This window comes from Bufo gargarizans, chromosome 1 (assembly GCF_014858855.1).
Source record: "Bufo gargarizans isolate SCDJY-AF-19 chromosome 1, ASM1485885v1, whole genome shotgun sequence".
Classification (NCBI taxonomy): Eukaryota; Metazoa; Chordata; class Amphibia; order Anura; family Bufonidae; genus Bufo; species Bufo gargarizans.
This window is the reverse complement of record NC_058080.1, coordinates 509,769,514-509,790,276: the sequence shown is the minus strand read 5'-3', so window position 1 is coordinate 509,790,276 and position 20,763 is coordinate 509,769,514. Positions and strand designations below refer to the sequence as shown.

Here is a 20,763-nt window from a genome sequence, read left to right as displayed (position 1 = left end):
TAATATTGGGAGCCCACTGCAAAACGCAAGAATCGATGATGCGCCGGGGCAATGGGGACGTGCAAGTATGTGTCCTGGATATCTATGGAGGAAAGGAATTCGGAACAAAGACTCCATCCGGAACCGCTGTATTCGGAGAAACCAATTTAACAGCTTGGAGGTCCAGAACCGGACGAACTGACCCCTCCTTTTTGGGAACTACAAACTGATTTGAATAAAAACCTGTGAAGTGTTCCGTGCGGGGAACCAGTGAAATGACCCCCTGAGACAGGAGAGCCTAGATCGCCTGAAAGAAAGCAGTGGCCCGATCCACCTTTTTGGAGGAAGGGAAGCAAACTCGAGCTTGTAACCTGACGAGACGACCTTGAGTGCCCATGCGCCCGCCAATATTCCTGAAATAGGAGAAGGTGACCCCCCACCCAAGAGGATGGGGGCGTACCATCATACTGAGGCCTGTTTGTTGGCTGCGGGGTGGGTAGGCTAAGCCCGTGGCCATCAAGCTGGTTGCGGCTTAAAGAATGGCTTATTTAGCTGATCCTGAGGGGTGGCTCTGGAAGAGATCCCTGTCGCCGGGCGCGTACCTGCAAAGCCGCGAAAGGACTGGGACAACCTAACGTGAAAAGTGCGCTTATGCTTGCTCCGCGGAAGGTGGGTACTCTTACCTCCTGTAGCCTCAGAGATGAGCTCACCCAGACGAGACCCGAATAAACGAGTGCCAGAGAAAGGCAGAGCTGCCAGGGAACGTTTTGAGGATGAATCCGCTGCCCACACCTTGAACCATAGCTCGCGTCATAGAGTGACTGCGAGAGCTGAAGAGCGGGCAACAAGCGTGCCTGCATCCAATGATGCTTCACAAAGGTACTTCCCTGCCTGGGAGATTTGTGAAGCCAAGGCCTGGAGTTCTGGAAGCGGGACCCCCACATGGAGGTGTAGAGCCAACTCTGAGACTGCCTTCGCCACCCATGTGGAAGCAAAAATGGGCCCGAGCATGGAACCACTAGCCGCGAAAATAGACTTAGCAACAGATTCCATGCGGCGATCTACTGGATCCTGAAGTGAGGACCCGTCCGCCACAGGCATAGCTGTATTCTTGGCCAGACGTGCTACAGGGGGATCCACTTTAGGAGAAATGGAGACAGTCTGCCGGAAAAGGGTACAGCAGATCCAGACGCTTTAAAGTACTAAAGCGGGGATTTGGATGATCCCAAGCCTTAGACAAGACGACGGAAAAGTCGTCATGCAGTGGGAATGTCCCGTTGGACTGCCTTTTGGAGTGGAGAAAAGACGCGCTCTGGCGGCTGGTAGAGGGAGACTCATCCTGCACTTGGAAGGTGTCCCGTATAGCGGCAATTAGACTTTCTACCATAGCCACAACCCTGGGAGAGAACTCAGGATCCGTATCGGAATCAGAGTCTCCAATTTCCCCTTCAGACAGCACTACTCCAGGAACAGATAATGCGTCCGAGCGTGACCCCTGAGGGGGTGGGGAAGCAGATGCGTCCGAGAAGGAGGACTGTCCTGCTCTGCAATGTTTTTGTGAAGATCTGCTCCGCAGTTGCTCACCCGATGATGGCACGGCCTGCAATGGTGTGGACTTATCAACCAAGCAACCCATTAGAGACAGGGTGGATTGGGATAACTTGGAGAGGTCCTCCACTGCCCAGGCCCATTCTGGTTCCATATTGGAAGGACAGTCGGGTATCTGCATAGGCTGGGAAAGGGGGACCTGTTTGGGCGCAGAGCAAACAGTCCGGATGGCCGCATGGAAATTTAACGCTGCATATAGTGCAAGCAAAATAGGTGGTGTCTGGAAGTTTGCGGGGGTCGCTGGTGGGCTCAGACATGGTAGTCCCCCTAATGCTGGAGACAAGCTGTAAAAAAGCTAAAAAGAACTGCCCTACCAGCATGTGACCTCAGGTCCTGTGTCCCCAGGCACCTCCTTTTTGCCCCAGTAGCAGCAGGAATTTAAGCCACGCCCCCACAAAAACCAGAGAGGGACGAACTGCGGTCTGGACAGATTGAACAGCCGTCCTGACTTGATGAGCCGCGGCCTATTGTAGCGGGAAATGAGGCAACGCCCCCCCCGGCGGAGATGGGGGCTGGCGAATTGCAGCCTGAACGGCAGGACAACAATCACTTGTGTGCTTGTTAATGGGCCGCGGCCGACCGCAGCAAGGAAGCCCTGCAAAGCCACCAGTTATGGACCCCCGATGTCCGGTGCGGCATCCACCGCACCGGTATAGTAAGAGCGGAAGGGAAGGGGCGGGGCCAACCTCCGAATGGTCACTGCTCCCACACCACCTCAAATGCTCCCCTGAGAAATTTGCCCCCAGCAGGTTAATGCACCCCCCACAGAGCTGCCGACCTCCTGCCACAAGAGTGTGTGGAGGGAGGGGGGTTAGTGAGAGGGTTAATACTTACCCTATGTGCCTACTCACCTCACCTTCTTCCTCTCCTCTTTACCCTCCGGTGGTGTACCAGCAGGGGCACCCCCTCAGCAGCTGGCACATCAGTGGCAGGCGCTGGAATGGTGGAGGGTTACCTGATCTGGGTGACCCTTAGTTGGTGGGAAGCAGGGGAGCGAGGCTGCCCTGGTCCTCTTTTCTTCTTGGGGGAGGTCGGACGGTGAGGAAAACCTGACACCGGACTCGCTCCCTGGGTAGACAGAGTAGCCAGGCTACTCAGTTTCCCATACCTAAAATAACAAGCATGATGCCCTGCAAAGCAGGGAGGTCTGCGTCCTGCGACACTAAGCTTCGCATCTGAGTAACACTGCAACTTGGTCCTCCCTACACTTTTACCAAATTCTACCAGGTGCATTCTTTAGCATCGGCAGACGCTGTTCTGGGCCACAAAGTCTTGCAGGCTTGTCCCATGGGATGTTTCTTCCCTCCCCATGGACTGCTTTGGAACGTCCCACGGTCCTGTGTCCCCCAATAAACAAGCGAGAAAACAAGATTTTTGTGAACTCACCTGTAAAATCTCTTTCTCGCAGAGTTCATTGGGTGGGGAACACAGCACCCACCCATTAGTTACCATTGTGGCCGCATATGTGGCGGTTGGTTTCCGGTAGTGGCCTCTGTGGTGGTTCGGTCCTACTGGTGTTAATTGGTTGCACCTTATGTTATATATTTTTTTCCTCGGCTACTCCTACTGCTTAGGCAAAAACTGAGTTGCTCTCTGCAGGCTGGAGGGGGTATAGCCTGCAGGGGAGGAGCTAACACTTTTTTCAGCCTAGTGTCGCCTCCTAGTGGCAGCAGCAGCTATACCTACGGTCCTGTTTCCCCCAATGGAAAAAAACAGGGGAAAAAAATAATTGGCGTTAGAATACTTTTCTGAAGTCTTTTCCAGGTCCTGACCAAATAATAAACCTCCATGAAAGGGAATTCTACGTGACTTCACTTTTTACCCAACAACAGCTGACCAAGATTTCTACCATAATGCCCTTCTAGCAGTATTAGTAAGCACAGTGGTTCTAGCTGCTATATGAACAAACTCGGCAATAGCATCTTAAAGAAAATCAAGAGCAGCGTTTTAGAATTCCTAACTAACTTTGCCAGGGAAATATCCACCTTAGGACAAGCAGAAAGCACAGACTCATCCTCATCACTGAAGAGTAATCTGTGCTTAACAGTTCTGGGTAGGCTTGAGCGAATCGATTTGTTCAAAATCTTCATTTTTAATGTGGTTTCCTTACAGCATCAAAATGTATTGGCTACGCGGAGCTAAAGTTTGTATTGGCCAAAGTCTGTGAATTACTACTGTATTTATACAATATCTGCTTTTTTAAAACACTTTAAAAGAGGAATCTGAAGTGGGCTTTGATACTGGCTGGTACCTTAATACCAAAGCACACTTTGGATTTTTATTTCTATTTTTAAATACGCAGATAGGAATACAGAAGTAATTCACCAAAGTCTTAGGCAACTTCGACCGATGTGAACTTTGGCTCTATGGCTCTAATTAAAGCATGGCGGTTTTTATGTACGGGAAAAGCATATCTTTTTCTGCTCTAAACCACCGAACATCTGATCTTGAACTGTTGTCGGAATTATTTTCATCAGATAAATTCATAGCTGCCCATACAGCTTTAATTATTTTTTCTGGCAAAAACCCTCAGAATCTAACAAAGAGAAAACAGGAAGAAATAATCTTACTCTCCCTTAGACGTGACTGGTATAGGCTCAGAGACGGCAAAATCTGCTAAGGCTGAAAGCATATCCTGCTCAACAATATACTTCACTTCATCTCTCAAAGCACATTTTTAGCTATATTTGAGGTACATTTCTGGCATAATATATGCATACAAGTCTCAGATAGTTTAGCAAGATAGGCCGCACATTTTTTTATTTTAGGTGCAGATTTAGCTTTATGAGTGATTTCTCTCTCACTCTAATCATGCATCATGCACACCAGGAAGGAAAAATACAAGAAAACCTAAGAGATCCATAACATGAGCCATAAGGGCACCCTATATTTGCCGTAACTTACTCCATTCAGGTCAGTGGGCGACCACCACCTTGAATTTCACGCCAGCATAGTGTGGACCCACGTCAGAAGGGGCCATCAGGCATCGCTTAGCCAACTCAATCAAGCCCCCTCTGACGTCATACGCCAGAGCTGAAAATATCAGATTGCGAAGGGGCTATATTAAGATCGAATGGACTCCTTGAGTGCTACAGCAGATCTGAGGAAGGAGGAGTTAGATACCACATCCACATCACGACACTCTACAAATGTGGCAGACAAGCCATGTGTGCCCCGTTCCTATCTGCCTCCACAAGAAAGGACACACAGACAAATTTTGTGGTGCTGGAGGAGTGTCAAATCTATTTTTCTTGTACCTGGTTGGAGGAGGGTCATCTCAGCTTAGTGCCATCGTGAAGGACAATAAGAAAATAGGGGTGTCAATCCAGATAAGAGTTACAGCATATTCTTTGTTAAGTACACAATACAAAATAGTTGGAATAAAACTGCAAATTCTCTTTCTAGGCAAAGCTTGGTCTAATTCTGATTTGATTCCATTCATTTAATAAATCTGGAGTAGTGGAAAAGAATAATGTAATAATAAACTATAGTCATTTTGGACAATGGTTTATTTCAAACTATTACACCATCTGCTTCCACAATGTGGTGATGGGAAGGAAACAGCTAAACAAACAAATGAATAAAAAAATAGTGATGATCTGTGTTTCAGCGGTGGCTGAAAAACCCTTGTGGAGAATTATACTTGAAAGGCTTCATACGGCTGGGTCCCCTGTGGTAAACAAAAAGAAGATGATTATGTAAATTAGCGGAACATGCAGAAAGTTCTTTAGTAAATGAGCAATTCTTTATTCTTTTTAATTAGCATTACAGGCTGGTTCTAGATGGATGCATTACGGCCACAGCAACGGACCGCCATGTTTCTACAGAACCAGATTTAAGCCACCGTAGAACCCGAATGAGATCTTATGTCACAGGAAAAATCAATATCACGGTATATTAACCCTTTTGCTAAAAGCGCCGTACATGGTTTAGATGCAGTGATCAAGTGAGATCACGGCATCTAAAGTGTCAAAAACCTAAACGCTTGTATCGGGTATCACCGCGACCAAAAATGCCCCTACTATTCAAATATAAAAATATTTTTTCAATACACTGAATAGAATAACAGAAAAAAGGGTCAATATGGCCAATTTACAATTTTTTCATTGCTTCTCTTAGCCAAGTAAATGTAATAGAATGTGATCAAAAAGTCACACACACTCCAAAATGGTATCAATAAAAAGTACAGATTGTCCTGCAAACAAATTAGCCCCTATACAGCTCAGTAGACATAACTATAAAAAAAATAAGTTATGAGGTCAGAATATGGTGATGTAAAAACATTTTTTTTTTCAAAGTTAACATTTATTTTTACATTATTTAGACATAAATGAATGGCATAGGTCCGTTTTGCCGCAAACGAAATGCAGTTGGTACAAAACCCGTAAAATAGTGGCAGAATTGCATTCCCCCAATTCCACCCCATTTGGAATTTGTTTACCGCTTCCCACTACACTGTATGCATAATTAATGGTGGCATTAGAAAGTACAACTTGTCCCGCAAAAAATAAGCTCTCATAAAGCTATGTGAACGGAAATATTAAAAAAAAGTTATGGCTCAAGGAAGATGGGGAAGAAAAATAAAAACGCCAAAAAAAAACCAACTAAAACAAAAAAAAAAACACTCCGGTATCCTAAGGGTTAAACAAGCTTGAAAATCCCTAATTTGTTAGGAGGGTCTCTTAATAATATTCCCATAGTACCAGCTGCTAGGACCCCAGAGATCAGGTGTGATTATGGCAGCAAGTGTTTAACTCCCTACAGTATCACCCAGAGTAAATAAAAGGTTTACAAAAGCCCTCACTGAAATCAAACGGCGTTAAAGGGATTCTGTCACCTCCCCTCAGCCAAAAAACGATTTAAAAGCAGCCATGCAGCACAGCTTACCTGGATTAAGCTGTGCTCTTTTATCTTGAAATCCGTCCAGCAGTTACTGCAAAAAACGACTTTGATCGATATGTAAATGCGTCCTGAAGGTGCCCAGAGGGGCGTTTTTTTCTTCTTAGTGAGCCCAGTACCGCCCCTATTTCAGTGCCCAGCCCGCCTTCCTTGTACTTCCTAACCGCCGCCCCCAGCCTGCCACAGCCTCTCCTGCCTCTCCTCCCCCTCCCTCACGCCGAACGAAGTCTCGCACAGGCGCAGTACCCACTGAGGGCTGCGCCTGTGCGATCATCAGGAGACTGAGGGCGGCAGCTTCATCTTCGTCACTGGGCATGCGCCGAGCCCAGTGACGTCCGATGTTAGCTCTTTCCCTCAGTCAGCCTGGTAGGATGCGCAGAGGATTGCCGATCGGCTGCTGCACCCTGCGCTTTCTCCAGTCTGCCTGCCACAGTGAAGACGGCCAGCGATTTCTTTCCCCACAAATAAGTATTTGTTTTTGCTCAGTGAAAATTTATAAATTCAGTAAAGCTTTACTTAATATAATAATACCTAATTCGCCCCAACAAATACTTATTTCTTTCCTGAAGGGAGGGTGGGGAAAGAAATCGCTGGCCGTCTTCACTGTGGCAGGCAGACTGGAGAAAGCGCAGGGTGCAGCAGCCGATCGGCAATCCTCTGCGCTTCCTACCAGGCTGACTGAGGGAAAGAGCTAACATCGGACGTCACTGGGCTCGGCGCATGCCCAGTGACGAAGATAAAGCTGCCGCCCTCAGTCTCCTGATGATCGCACAGGCGCAGCCCTCAGTGGGTACTGCGCCTGTGCGAGACTTCGTTCGGCGTGAGGGAGGGGGAGGAGAGGCTGTGGCAGGCTGGGGGCGGCGGTTAGACAGTACAAGGAAGGCGGACTGGGCACTGAAAGAGGAGCGGTACTGGGCTCACTAAGAAGAAAAAAACGCCCCTCTGGGCACCTTCAGGACACATTTACATATCGATCAAAGTCGTTTTTTGCAGTAACTGCTGGACGGATTTCAAGATAAAAGAGCACAGCCTAATCCAGGTAAGCTGTGCTGCATGGCTGCTTTTAAATCGTTTTTTGGCTGAGGGGAGGTGACAGAATCCCTTTAATGTAATGCGCAAGATTGAGAGTGACACTTCCCCAAATTGGCACTGAATCAGGTAAGTGATTCAACTTTGGGAGTATCATACATAAAAAATAAGTGTATATATATATATATATATATATATATATATATCTCTTGAAAAACATCCAACAGTACATTGTAATAGTTCTTCTTGATTACATACTTAACCAAACGAAGACATATCTTCTCTGGAGGAAATTCATGTGGACCCTCCACACTGTTATCATGGCATTCTGTCTCCAAATAGACATCCAACAACATGCACAGTCTTTGCAGCTGATTTGTCAGCAACTGAAACCCAGGGGAAGGACCACTAAGTTCTTTATAGTAGACGTTGATTTCACTTTCCATAACCTTCAAGGGAGTATAAAGTGGCAGATCAGACCCCATCATCCACACACCCAATAAAACATATCACAATGTAGAGCTGAAATTCTTTACATCATAGAATGCCATACATTTTTCTTTAATGCCTTATTTAACTTGATTTCCATCAGTGATTGTGAGCCAAAACCAGGTGCGGCTCTAAACACAGAACAGGTGCAGATCTTTCCCTTATATCTTATGTAGGTGGAGGCTCCAATCCAGGGTTTTGGCTCAAAATCACTGATGAGAATCACAGACCGAACACTGACTGGGAATAAGGCATAAATCTCCAAATTATACAAGCTCCTTAAAAATGCCACTACTATGAAACAGGGGTCCAACACTGTGAAAAGGACAAGCAGGCAGTGCATGAGAAAGGGAGCCCTGGCCAGCCAGTGGCTCTACTCCAACTACTGGTGGATTGACAGGGCTCTCCTCGATAAGCTGCCAATACACACTTTCATGTGGATTTTGGAAAGACCAAAGTTAAACACTATTTAACTGCTTAAGAGAATCTCACCACTGCCTTTATTGAAGGTTTTTTTGGGGAGCACAATACTGATGACCTATCCTCAGGATAGGTCATCAATATCAGATTAGTGGTGGCCCAACCCTGTTGATCAGCTGTTTCCAAGGATGCTCCAAGTCCCATAACAGCATACAAAGCACAGAGCCATACACTGTATCGTATGGTATGGTACTGCAGCTCAGGCCCATTCACTTGTGACCGACTGTTAGGGGTGCTGGGAGTTAGATATTGGATTACTTTAATAATCCCACCAACTCATGAGAAGTCCCAATATTTCTGATAAACAATAGGTTACTTACTCGAATGTTTTCATCATTTCTGGAACTACGCTCACCCTTCCAGTTGAGGCAAAGACTAAACAGTGGAGGGATGACGCAATAACCAGGATTAAGAACTACTGCTCCGTGAAGTTTGGCTGCAAAGAAACAATTAAAAAAATTAAATCTAAAAAACTGCATCTCATTACTTAACCACTTCACATCCGGGCCATTTCCCCCTTCCTGACCGGGCCTAATTTTGCAAATCTGACATGTGTCACTTTATGTAGTAATAACTTTGGAATGCTTTTACTTATCCAAGCCATTCTGAGACTGTTTTGTACTTCATGACAGTGGTAAATTTGAGTCAATATATTTCACCTTTATAAAACAATCCAAAATTTACCCAAAACTTTGAAAAAGTCTCAATTTTCTAAATTTCTATTTCTCTGCTTTTAAAACAGAAAGTGATACCTCATAAATTATTTATTACTTAACATTCCCCATATGTCTACTTTATGTTGGCATCATTTTTATTTTTTTAGGACGTTAGAAGCCTTAGAATTTTAGAAGTGATTCTTAAAATTTTTAAGAAAATTTCCAAAACCCAATTTTTAAGGACCAGCTCAGGTCTGAAGTCACTATGTGGGGGCTTACATAGTGGAAACCACCTATAAATGACCCCATTGTAGAAACTACACCCCTCAAGTTATTCAAAACACAAGAATTAAAGGAAAATGGAGATGATATTTATAAATTTCACTTTTTTGGCAGATTTTCCATTTGAATCCCTTTTTTTTCTTTAACACATCGAGGGTTAACAGCCAATAATAACTCAATATTTATTACCCTGAGTCTGTGGTTTACAGAAACACCCCACATGTGGTCGTAAACTGATGTAAGGGCACACCGCAGGGTGCAGAAGAAAAGGAGCACTGTATGGTTTTTGGAAGGCAGATTTACCTGAACTGGTTTTTAGATGCCATGTCCCAATTGAAGACCCCCCTTACAGTAGAAACTCCCAAAAAGTGACCCCATTTTGGAAACTAGGGGATAAGGTGCCAGTTTTATTGGTAGTATTTTGGGCTACATATAAATTTGTAATTGCTCTATATTAAATTATTTGTGAGGCAAGGTAACCAAAACATGGCTTTTTTTGGCACTGTTTTTTTTTTTTATATATGTATACTTTTTATTTATTTATTTCACTTTAACACCACAATAGAATTTCTGAAACAAAAAAATGATGTTTTAATGTCTCCATGTTCTGAGAGCTATATATATTTTATTTATTTTTTTTGCGATTTTCTTATGTAGGGGCTCATTTTTTTTCAGGAAGAGGTGATGGTTTTATTGGTACCATTTTGTGAGACATACGCCTTTTTGATCACTTGGAGTTGCACTTTTTGTAATGTAAGATGACAAAAGTAGCTTTTTTCTTTCACACAGTTTTTATTATTATTTTTTTATGGTGTTTATCGGACGGGGTGGATCATGTGATATTTATAGAGCCAGTCGTTACAGACGCGGTAATACCAAATATGTGTATTTTATTTATTTTTTTCCATTTTTTTATTACTTAATTGGGGGATTTTTATTTATTTATTTTTTTACATGTGAAACCTTTTTTTATTTTTTTATTTGTAAACACTTTATTGTTTTTATTTTTTACACTTTACGTCCCCTATAAGGTCATAGAAGACTGGGGGACATTTACCTTCACTTTTTTTTTATTTATTGATTTCTTTATTGATTTCTCCTGTAACTGGGGCTGACATAGTAGCTCCAGTTGCAGGGGAAATACAGCCCCAGAGAGTCTGTATAGCAGAATACAGTGCTGTACAGCCTCAGTGCAGGGCTGATCGAGGTCTGTAGAAGACCTGACAGCTCCTGCACTCTCCCGGCATAGTGCTTCCTGATCTGTATACACAGTAATCGCTGAGCGCTGTGCATACAGCGATCTAGAAGGCAGGGACATCTGGGAACTGTCCCTGCCTTCTCTCTGGGTTTCCCTGCTGTCACTGACAGCAGGCCCCCCGCTCCGCAGCTGCACGGTTAGCGTGCAGCTGCCATCTATGAATTGACGTTCCAGAACGTCCATTCAGAGATAAACATCCACCCACAGGACGTTTATATCCTATGGGCAGATGTGAAGTGGTTAACATAAAAGGCTAGGTGACCTACTTTATTAGTGGGATTAAGTACTTTCATCTATGCAATCAGCATCCATATGTGTATATAATACATACAAGGTGAGCCAAAAAATAAAATAAAAAAATCACTGTGAACTTACTGATGAAAATACCATACCTGCTGTAAGAGATGCATATAATACTATACTACTAACCGGCGAAACTCCCATCTGACTGTTGGGATTCCAGTTATGTCTTGAATGTCATACAAGGGCAATATCACTGTCCATAGCACAGGCTTTTTGCTCATCCTACATACAGTGCATGCCACTATTAGGCCAGACACAGATGAGCAAGTTAAAGGCAAGAAACTTGCTGCGTGATTCCCATTCTGTCCTGTACTCCTCCGACAGGATCGCACAGGGCTATAATGATTTAGAAGTCTATGTGACCCTGCCAGACCTGGAATCTATTGAGTTACACTGACCTAATGTGAGGTCGGAACAGGAACTCACACCGCCACATGGAGCGAGTTTCTCGCATTGAACTGGCAATGTCTGGCCTTAGGATGGATTCACACATGTAATTATTGTGGCAATTTATAACGCAGTTTCACTTTCTTTTCTTTGCTAGCGAACAGCCCTGCATACTGTGCTATTCTTACCGTCATATGTGACAGAACTGCCCAGAATGGTATAAAGCATCTTTACTGCAAATATACATTTTTTATGGAGGTTCTTGGGAACAGTTATAATCCTGTCGGATACCTCTCAAAACTAGGACATGGCTTGGCCGTGTCTCTTTTCTTAAAAGCTTGTCTTAGTTATAAAAAAAAAAAAGTTAACATTGTACACATTGAAGATATGTCTATAAATATTGCGGAATATTCTAATATCAGATTACAGATACCAATTCTTACCTGTCCCCCTGTCAATCATAAGGGAATAATAAAGATGGGTGTTCAGTGCTAAGCCACACTCCACAATTTCTTTAGTATACGGAAGCATCTGTAATTGAGGGAAGCAATCACGCTGAGTAACACTGTACATAAAAGTGTGTAAGCACATGTAGCATTCATAATATACAATACATATTTAAATAAACTAGTGCACATTTAAGCTTTCTTAATACAATACATTTTAACATAATATTTGTGGAAAAAAAACCTCAGGAATGCAGATTAAAGGGAATGTGTCATCAGAATATGGCTGATTATATATATTTTCCATAAAAAGGAGTTAACCATACATATACACACACATATACACATATATATATATATACACACACACACACACACACACACACACACACAGTTCCTGATCAAAAGTTTAAGACCGCTTGAAAAATGGCAAAAAAAATTATCATATTTTACATTGTTGGATCTTAACAAGGTTCCAAGTAGAGCTTCAACATGCAACAAGAAGAAAAGAGTGAGACAAAACATTTTTTTGAGCATTCAATTGAATATAATCGATTAAACTGAAACAGGCTATTTTTCAGCTGATCCAAATTTTAGGACCACATGACTGTAAAAGGCCAAATATGTGCAAAAATGTGGATTCATTGTCATTTAGCTCTTGGAGATGTCATTAGTCTAGGGGTTCACGTACTTTTTCCACCTGCACTGTGAATGTTTACATGGTGTGTTCAATAAAAACATGTTAACATTTAATTATTTGTGTTATTAGTTTAAGCAGACTGTGATTGTCTATTGTTGTTACTTAGATGAAGATCAGATCACATTTTATGACCAATTTGTGGTAGTTTTTTTTGGGAGGTGTGGTCCTAAACTTTTGATCAGCTGAAAAACAGCCTGTTTCAGTTTATTCGTTGTTTTCATTAAATTGAATGCTCAAAAAATGTTTTGTCTCAATCCCATTTCTTCTTGTTGCATGTTGAAGCTCTACTTGGAACCTTGTTAAGATCCAGCCATGCTAAATATTATTTTTTGCCATTTTGGCGATTTTTGCTTCAATTTTACATCACAATTATATATATATCTATATCTATATCTCTATATATATATATATATCTATATATCTATATATATATCTATATATATATATCTATATATATATATCTATATATATATATATATATATATATATATATATATATATATATATATATATATATATATATATATGTATATACACGCTTGAGATATAGATATCTCTCTCTCTCTCTATATGTAAGAAAAAGTATGTGAACCCTTTGGAATTTTATGGATTTCTGCACAAATTGGTCATAAAATGTGATCTGATCTTCATCTAAGTAACAATAGACAATCACAGTCTGCTTAAACTAATAACACAAATAATTAAATGTTAACATGTTTTTATTGAACACACCATGTAAACATTCACAGTGCAGGTGGAAAAAGTACGTAAACCCCTAGACTAATGACATCTTCAAGAGCTAATTGGAGTGAGGTGTCAGCCAACTGGAGTCCAATCAATGAGATGAGATTGGAGGTGTTGGTTACAGCTGCACTGCATAAAAAAAAACAAAAAAAAAAAAAAAACACACACACCAGCTAGATAGGCGCGATAATAGATCCGCGAAGCCGGTTTTCGAGCTCTGATCATGGTTCTCACCACTGCATCAGAGAAGCCTCTCTTCCTCAGGATGTAGGTCTCAATAGCAACGCCGTTAAAACGCAACTGACGTGAATTATGGTGGAAGAGCGGTCCCTGAGATAGAAGATCCTCTCTGTCGGGAAGAGGCCACGGAACGTCCGCTAGCATTCGGACGACGTTGTAGAACCAGGCGCAGCGCGGCCAATCCGGAGCGATAAGAATGGCCGGTATCCCCTCCGCCTTGATCTTGCGCAGCACCTTCGGCAACAGAGGAAGTGGAGGGAAGACATAGAGGAGGTCGAATCGCTGCCAAGGAGACACCAGCGCGTCCACTCCGCACGCCCTTGGGTCTCGAGCGTGGGCCAGGAACACCGGCACCTTGTTGTTTAGCCGGGACGCCATTAAATCCACGTCCGGACGGCCCCATCGGCGGTAGATGTCCTCGAACACCTCCGGATGTAGGGACCACTCTCCCGGATCCACCTTGGTGCGGCTCAGAAAATCCGTCGTCCAGTTGTCGACGCCCGGAATGTACACCGCCGACAACACTGGAACATGAGACTCCGCCCATAGGAGGATCCTCGCCACCTCCTGCATCACTGCCCGACTGCGCGTTCCGCCCTGATGATTGACGTAGGCCACAGCCGTGGCATTGTCCGACTGAACACGCACCGGCCGAGCCGCAAGGAGGGAAGTCCAATGGGAGAGGGAGTTGAAGATCGCCCTTAGTTCCAAAACGTTTATCGGAAGACGGGATTCCTCCGTCGACCAGACCCCCTGAACTATGAGGTTCCGGAGAACGCCTCCCCAACCGATGAGGCTGGCATCGGTGGTGACTATCGTCCAGGAGAACGGAAGGAAGGACCTCCCTGATGAGAGATTCGGGGAGGCCTGCCACCAAGGGAGAGACAACCGAACTTGCCGGGACAGGCGGACGGGAACGTCCAGACCCCGAGAGGTCTTGTCCCAGAGGGCAAGAATCCACTGTTGTAACGGTCGAGTGTGGAACTGGGCATACGGAATCGCCTCGAAGGAGGCGACCATAAGGCCCAGAACCCGCATGCACTCCCGAATGGTGGGACGAGGAGCTTGTAGAAGGAGCGACACCGCCCTCTGAATCTGAGAGGACTTGGAATCCGGAAGAAACACCCGAGAACTCGAGGTGTCCAAAATCATCCCCAGGAAGGAGAGTCTCTGGGAAGGGTGGAGAGAGGATTTTGGTAGATTGATCAGCCACCCGAACCGTTCTAGAGAGTGAACGGTAATTCGGACGCTGTCCTCGGCCTGTGGAAGAGACGGGGCTTTTATCAAAATGTCGTCCAGGTAGGGCAACAACGAGATGCCCCTGGTGCGAAGAAGCGTCAGTCGAAAAAGCCGGTCGCAGGGAAGTGCCCGCCAGAGAGAAGATGGACTTGGAAAGTGAATCCAGGCATCTGTCCACCGCATCCTGCAGGGAGGAACCGTCTAGGACAGGAAGGGCCGTGTTCTTGGCTAACCTGGCCACCGGAGGATCTACCTTAGGGGAAGAAGTCCACTTTTCCACCGAGTCAGAGGGGAAAGGGTAAAGCGTATCCATGCGCTTGGTGGCCGAAAATTTCTGATTGGGTCGGTCCCAAGCCTTAGATATGACCGCTGTGAATTCCTCATGAACGGGGAACACCGCGGATTCGGGCCTTTTAGGCAGAAAGAGGGAGAACGCCCGACTAGTGGAGGGAGTGGAATCTCCTTGGATATTAAAAGTGTCACGGACAGCCTCCACCAATTCGGATAACATGGTGGAAAGCTTAGGCAGGGGTTCCCGCTCCGTGGCCCCGTCCGATCCGGACAATTCCCCTTCGGATTTGCGCTCCCCACGAGAGGGAGAGTCAACCGTGCATGCCTCAAGGCGTGGGGGAGAAGCTGAGTCATCCGACGAGGAATGCTGCCGCTCACGCTGTCTCTTAGACGTCAGACGCCCCCTGTGAGAATCACTGAGAGGAGATGGAGCGGTGGACGCTACTGGAGTAGTAGCTGCCATACGCTCCATGAAGGACATGGCTGCCTTGGCAACTAGGGCCAGATCCGCTGCCGCACTAGACATGGCGGAAGCCCAGGCGGGTACCGCCGGTTCCGCAGGGGCAGAGGGAGGACTGGGCTGAGCAAGAGAAGGAGGCTGATCCTGTCCAGGAGCAGGGCACGAGTCACAGGTGCCAGAGGCAGAGAAAGGCAGAAGGCACACCTTGCATGACGCCAAAAGAGCCTGAGAGGAGGCCTTGGCAGATTTAAGTGCCCCAGGCTTTGGCATGATGGAACCCCACAGTAAAATATCTCCTACCAGTTGCTGCAAAGATCAGGAGCAGAGCAAGCTGTTATCCTACCACCCAGGCAACGCTAGCAGAAGTCTCCGGTGTATGAGAGGTGAGGAGCTGCACGGCCGCGAGCTGACAGAGTCTCCGGTGTAAGGAGAGTCAGAGAGGCATGCCGAGGCTCCGCCCCCCTGAACGCGTCATCATGGCGCGAAAAAAGCACGCGAAATAAGTGTGCGCGCGCGTTTTGAACAAACACCCTGTCTCCCCTCACGTGGCGCAGCAGGGGTTAATGAGGCCATGGAGGAGCGGCCTGCCGGCGGGCGCTGAGAGAGCGCAGCAGCCAAGGCCCGAAGAGAGAAGCGCTGAAGCCCACAGTTATGACGGACGCCGCCCCCTGGGGAAGTTTAAGGGGGAAGAGATGCCAGTACTCCAGTGCCAAAATGTCCCCAAAGGAAAGTGCCCCCATCAGGATCCTTCTTCAAGCTCACCCAGGTAGCCACAGACAAACAGACACAGAGGGAGGGGGAGGGACTGGGCAATACTTATCTGCTCAGCATGCTCCCTCGATGTCCAGACCAGCAGGGATGCACCTCTTCAGACTTCTGACTCCAATTCAGGAGAACAGTGGTCTGGTGGAGGGTAGGCAGCAGGCGTCCCAGCAGCTGGTGGGATGCAAGAGCTGACATGTTGAGCCTGGATCCACTTTTCTTCTGTGGGGGGATGGGAGGTAGCCAGGACACGTCGAAAGACGGTGGCAGACACTCCACGGGGGCCAGGAAAGCGCAATGCTGACCTGCGTCCCCACCTGAAAACAGAAAAAAATAACAAACAGGAGAAGAATAAGCGTCACCTCCTTGGACGGACACTAAGCAAAGACTGAAGTCCTCCTGGAGGTGTCTGGGGGTATAGCCCGAGGAGGAGGAGCTTCGTTTTTGCATAGTGTCCCTCCTAGTAATACCTCTAAGCTATACCCATGGTCTGTGTCCCCCAATGGAATGTACGAGAAAGTGGAGCTTGGATGCAGTGAGAGCAATCAATGGTGCCGCCCTCATTGTGCCAAAGGCCTAATTTGCAAATCGGGAAAGTATCATAACTCTGAAACGGAGCCTCAGGTCAACAAAACAAAGACAGTGTTTTAGTCAGGTGAACGACAGCTATGTGTCTATGCAAACAGTTAGATAGGGAGGTCGCTGGTGACAGATTCCCTTTAACCTGTTCAAGCGACAGCCAGTTTGGACCAAATGATGGAGCCACATTTTTCAAATCTGACGTGCCAGTTTATGTGATATTAACTGTGGAACGCTTTTACTTATCCAAGCCATTCGGAGATTGTTTTCTTGTGACACATCGTACTTCAGATTAGTGGCGAATTTGAGTTGATACGCTTTACCTTTATGCAGTAAAAAACCCCACATTTTTTAAATTAGAATTTATCTGCTTTTAAGACAGATAGTGATACTTCATAAAATAGTTACTTTTCATTCCCCATATGTCTACTTTATGTTTGCATCATTTTGTAAATGTCACTTTATTTTTTCAGAAAGTTAGAAGGCTTAGAAGTTTAGAAGCAAACTTAAAAATGTTTAAAGGGAACCTGTCACCAGGATTTTGCGCATAGAGCTGGGAATATGGGTTTCTAGATGGCCGCTAGCACATCTGCAATACCCAGTCCCCATAGCTCTCGGTGCTTTTATTGTGTAAAAAAAAACGTTTTGATCGATATGCAAATGAACCCGATATGTGTCCTGTATCCGGAGAGGAGTCCAGCGGAAAGGAGCCCAGCACCGCCCCGCGTCCTCCGAATCTCCTCCTTGCTGGCTGACGTCACAGAGCTGGAGCGCCGAAATTTTGCGATGCGCGAGCTAGCGCATGCGCAGTGTCGGCATCATGTTCATTCCCTGTGCTGGCATCAGCACAGGGAACGAACTACGCATGCGCTAGCTCGCGCATCGCAAACTCGTGGTGACAGGTTCCCTTTAAGGCTACTTTCACACTTGCGTTCAGAGCGGATCCGTCTGGGGTCTGCCCAGACGGATCCGCTCATATAATGCAGACGATGGGATCCGTTCTGAACGGATCCGTCTGCATTATATTGTAGAAAAAATTCTAAGTGTGAAAGTTGCTCAGACGGATCAGTCCAGACTTTACATTGAAAGTCATGGGGGACGGATCAGTTTGAAAATTGAGCCATATAGTGTCAAATTCAAACGGATCTGTCCCTATTGACTTACATTGTAAGTCTGGACGGATCCGTTTGCCTCCGCACGGCCAGGCGGACACCCGAACGCTGCTGAGCGGAGCGGAGGCCAAACGCCGCCAGACTGATGCATTCTGAGCGGATCCGCATCCACTCAGAATGCATTAGGGCTGGACGGATGCGTTCGGGGCCGCTTGTGAGAGCCTTTAAACGGCACTCACAAGCGGAGCCCCGAACGCTAATGTGAAAGTAGCCTAAGAGTATTGCCAAAACCAACTTTAAGGACCAGTTCAGTTATTGAGTCGCTTTGTGGGACTTAATTAGTAGAAACCACCCATAAATGACCCCATTTTAGAAACGACACCCCTCAAGTTATGCAAAACTGATTTTACAAACTTTGGTAACCCTTTAGGTGTTTCACAAGAATTAAAGGAAAATGGAGGGGAAATTTTAAAATTATTTTTTTTGTGCATATTTTTCATTTTAATAAAAATTTTCCAGTTAGTAAGGGTTAACAGGCAAACAAACCTCAAAATTTATTACCCTGATTCTGCAGTTTACGGAAACCCCCCATATGTGGTTGTAAACTGCTGTATGGGCACACAAGGGAAGGAGTGCCATATTGGTAACAGAGGGCAGATTTTGCTGGAATGGTTTTCAGGTGCCATGTCACATTTGAAGAGACCCTGAGATACCCCTAGAATGAAAACCCCCCAAAATGTACCACATTTTGCAAACTACACTCCTCAAGGAATACATTTAGTGGTGAAGTGAATGCTTTGACCAAAGAAGCGTTTCATAGAATTTAGAAATGCATGGCTGTGAAAATGAAAAATTTACTTTTATTTCCAATATAATGCTGCTTTAGCCCTAATTTTTTTTTATTTTCACAAGGGCTAATAGGAGAAAATGCACCCCACAATTTGTTATGCATTTTTCCTAAATACGGCAACACCATATATGTAGTCGTAAACTGCTGTTTGGGGACATGGCAGCATTCAGAAGGGAAGGAGCGGCATCGGGATGTTCTAACAATGTAATTTGCTGAAATTGTTTAAAGGGGCCATAACATTTTTATTTTTTCACCAATGTAGCTGTGTGGGGCGTGGCCTGACTGCCGATGTAGGAAGACGCATGGCGTAGAGCTCCTGGGAAGAATCCTGATTTTCATGTCTGCTCACCTCCTGCCTAACTCCAGAGACAGCCGACAGCACACCGAAGCCTCCCTGGACGCTGGGGTAACTCCCTGGTACTATCATGACCCGGCAGAAGCAGAGGGAAAAGGAGGGTAGAGACGGCGGCACGGACACTCCGTCCAAACAAGATGGCGCCGCACAAGCTGCGAAGCTCACTGATGTGGCGGTAAAGCTTGGGAGGTTCGCCCGCACCCCGGCCGCCGCGGCTACTGGTCCGGAGCCTGAGACTGAAGTGTCTGATGAGGTGAGGGGAGCGGAGCCTCAGGAGGCAATTACTTATGCCTCGATTGTGAAGCAGAAAGAGTGCCCAGTATTGCTACCGGAGACGGAGCCTGTCCCTGAACCTACCATTGCGGACGTATACAAAATGGTAGCGCAGTGCAGCGCAGCTCTCACATCCCTGAATACTAATATGGGAGGCCTCAAGGAGGAAGTTTTATTAATCCGCCAAGATATGCGGCAATTTAAGGAGAGAGTGGGAGAACTCGAGGGTCGCGTCAGCGATATGGAGGATCAGTTGCCACCTGTTAAGAGAGACTTGCAGCGAGTTATTCATAATGTGTCATTACTGATAGCCAAGTCTGATGATATGGAAAATCGTCTGAGGCGCAATAATGTGCGCTTTATTGGGATACCGGAACGCACTGAAGGTTCGGATCCAGTTTCATATATGGAAAAGTGGCTGGTGGACACTATTGGCAAAGAAAAGCTATCCCCACTTTTTGCAATAGAGAGGGCCCACAGGGTGCCGTTTCGGCCTCCACCTCCGGGAGCGCCTCCAAGACCTCTCCTGATTAAAGTTCTCCACTATAGAGACCGTGATGCCATTCTCAAAGCTGCCAGAGATACTCCTGACATCCAGATTGCTGGTAGCAGAGTCCTGATGTTTCCGGATTTTTCTGCAGAAATTCAGAAAAGGAGGGCGAAATTTTTGGACGTAAAGAGGCGTCTGAGGCTTCTGCAATGGCCTTACTCCATGTTATACCCGGCTAAACTTCGGGTTGTGGCGCATGGGTCCACGCACATGTTTGAGGATCCGGTTGAAGCGTGTCAATGGCTGGACATTCATGAGAAGGATCTGCGTGGCAACAATACCTGAGGACTTGGTGATATTATTGATAGAACTTTTTCTATTATAATGTTTACTTACTGATAGTTTTTACTGCCAGTTATAAATGTATGGTACTCTGTTGTTTCCGTATATGATAGGGCGGCTATGTATCCTGACTTAAAGTCGGTTGTTTTTTCTATTCTGTTTAGGTACTTATAGGGCAGGGTAGAAGGTTGAGTGGTTTGTTCTTATAGTTATCCAGGCTGCTGCGTCACTAAGTGATAGGAAACTACGCTTCTGTGTTCTTGTGCATATACCACTAACCGTGGCAGTTAGGTTCACTTTGTGTATGTATGGTGTACCCCTATACATCAGATTTATGACTTACAATAGGTTTACGAATGTTGGGGGGGGGGAGGGTGGGATTCTGGGAGCAGGCTCTATCTTTGCATTTACCTCAGAGAGGAGGTTCGTATGGATCTATCGGCACTGGTTCTTGTATCTGATTTTATATGCTCGCGATGTCTTCTGTTAACATAGTAGCCTGGAATGTGC

At 45.6% G+C, this 20,763-nt stretch overlaps 1 protein-coding gene across 2 annotated transcripts in view; it reads right to left on the bottom strand.

Annotated features, from left to right (window-relative positions):
* Positions 1-5,078: 5,078 nt before the first annotated feature.
* Positions 5,079-20,763, bottom strand: part of THOC5 (THO complex 5) — a 57,703-nt gene continuing 42,018 nt past the window's right edge. For both annotated transcript variants that reach the window (XM_044275282.1, XM_044275283.1), the window contains 4 exons: positions 11,814-11,901; positions 8,805-8,920; positions 7,774-7,964; positions 5,079-5,257 (listed from right to left, as the gene is read on the bottom strand). In XM_044275282.1, coding sequence (XP_044131217.1) covers positions 5,194-5,257; positions 7,774-7,964; positions 8,805-8,920; positions 11,814-11,901 — 459 coding nt within the window. In that variant the 3' untranslated portion in view covers positions 5,079-5,193. The remainder of the gene's footprint in view (positions 5,258-7,773; positions 7,965-8,804; positions 8,921-11,813; positions 11,902-20,763) is intronic.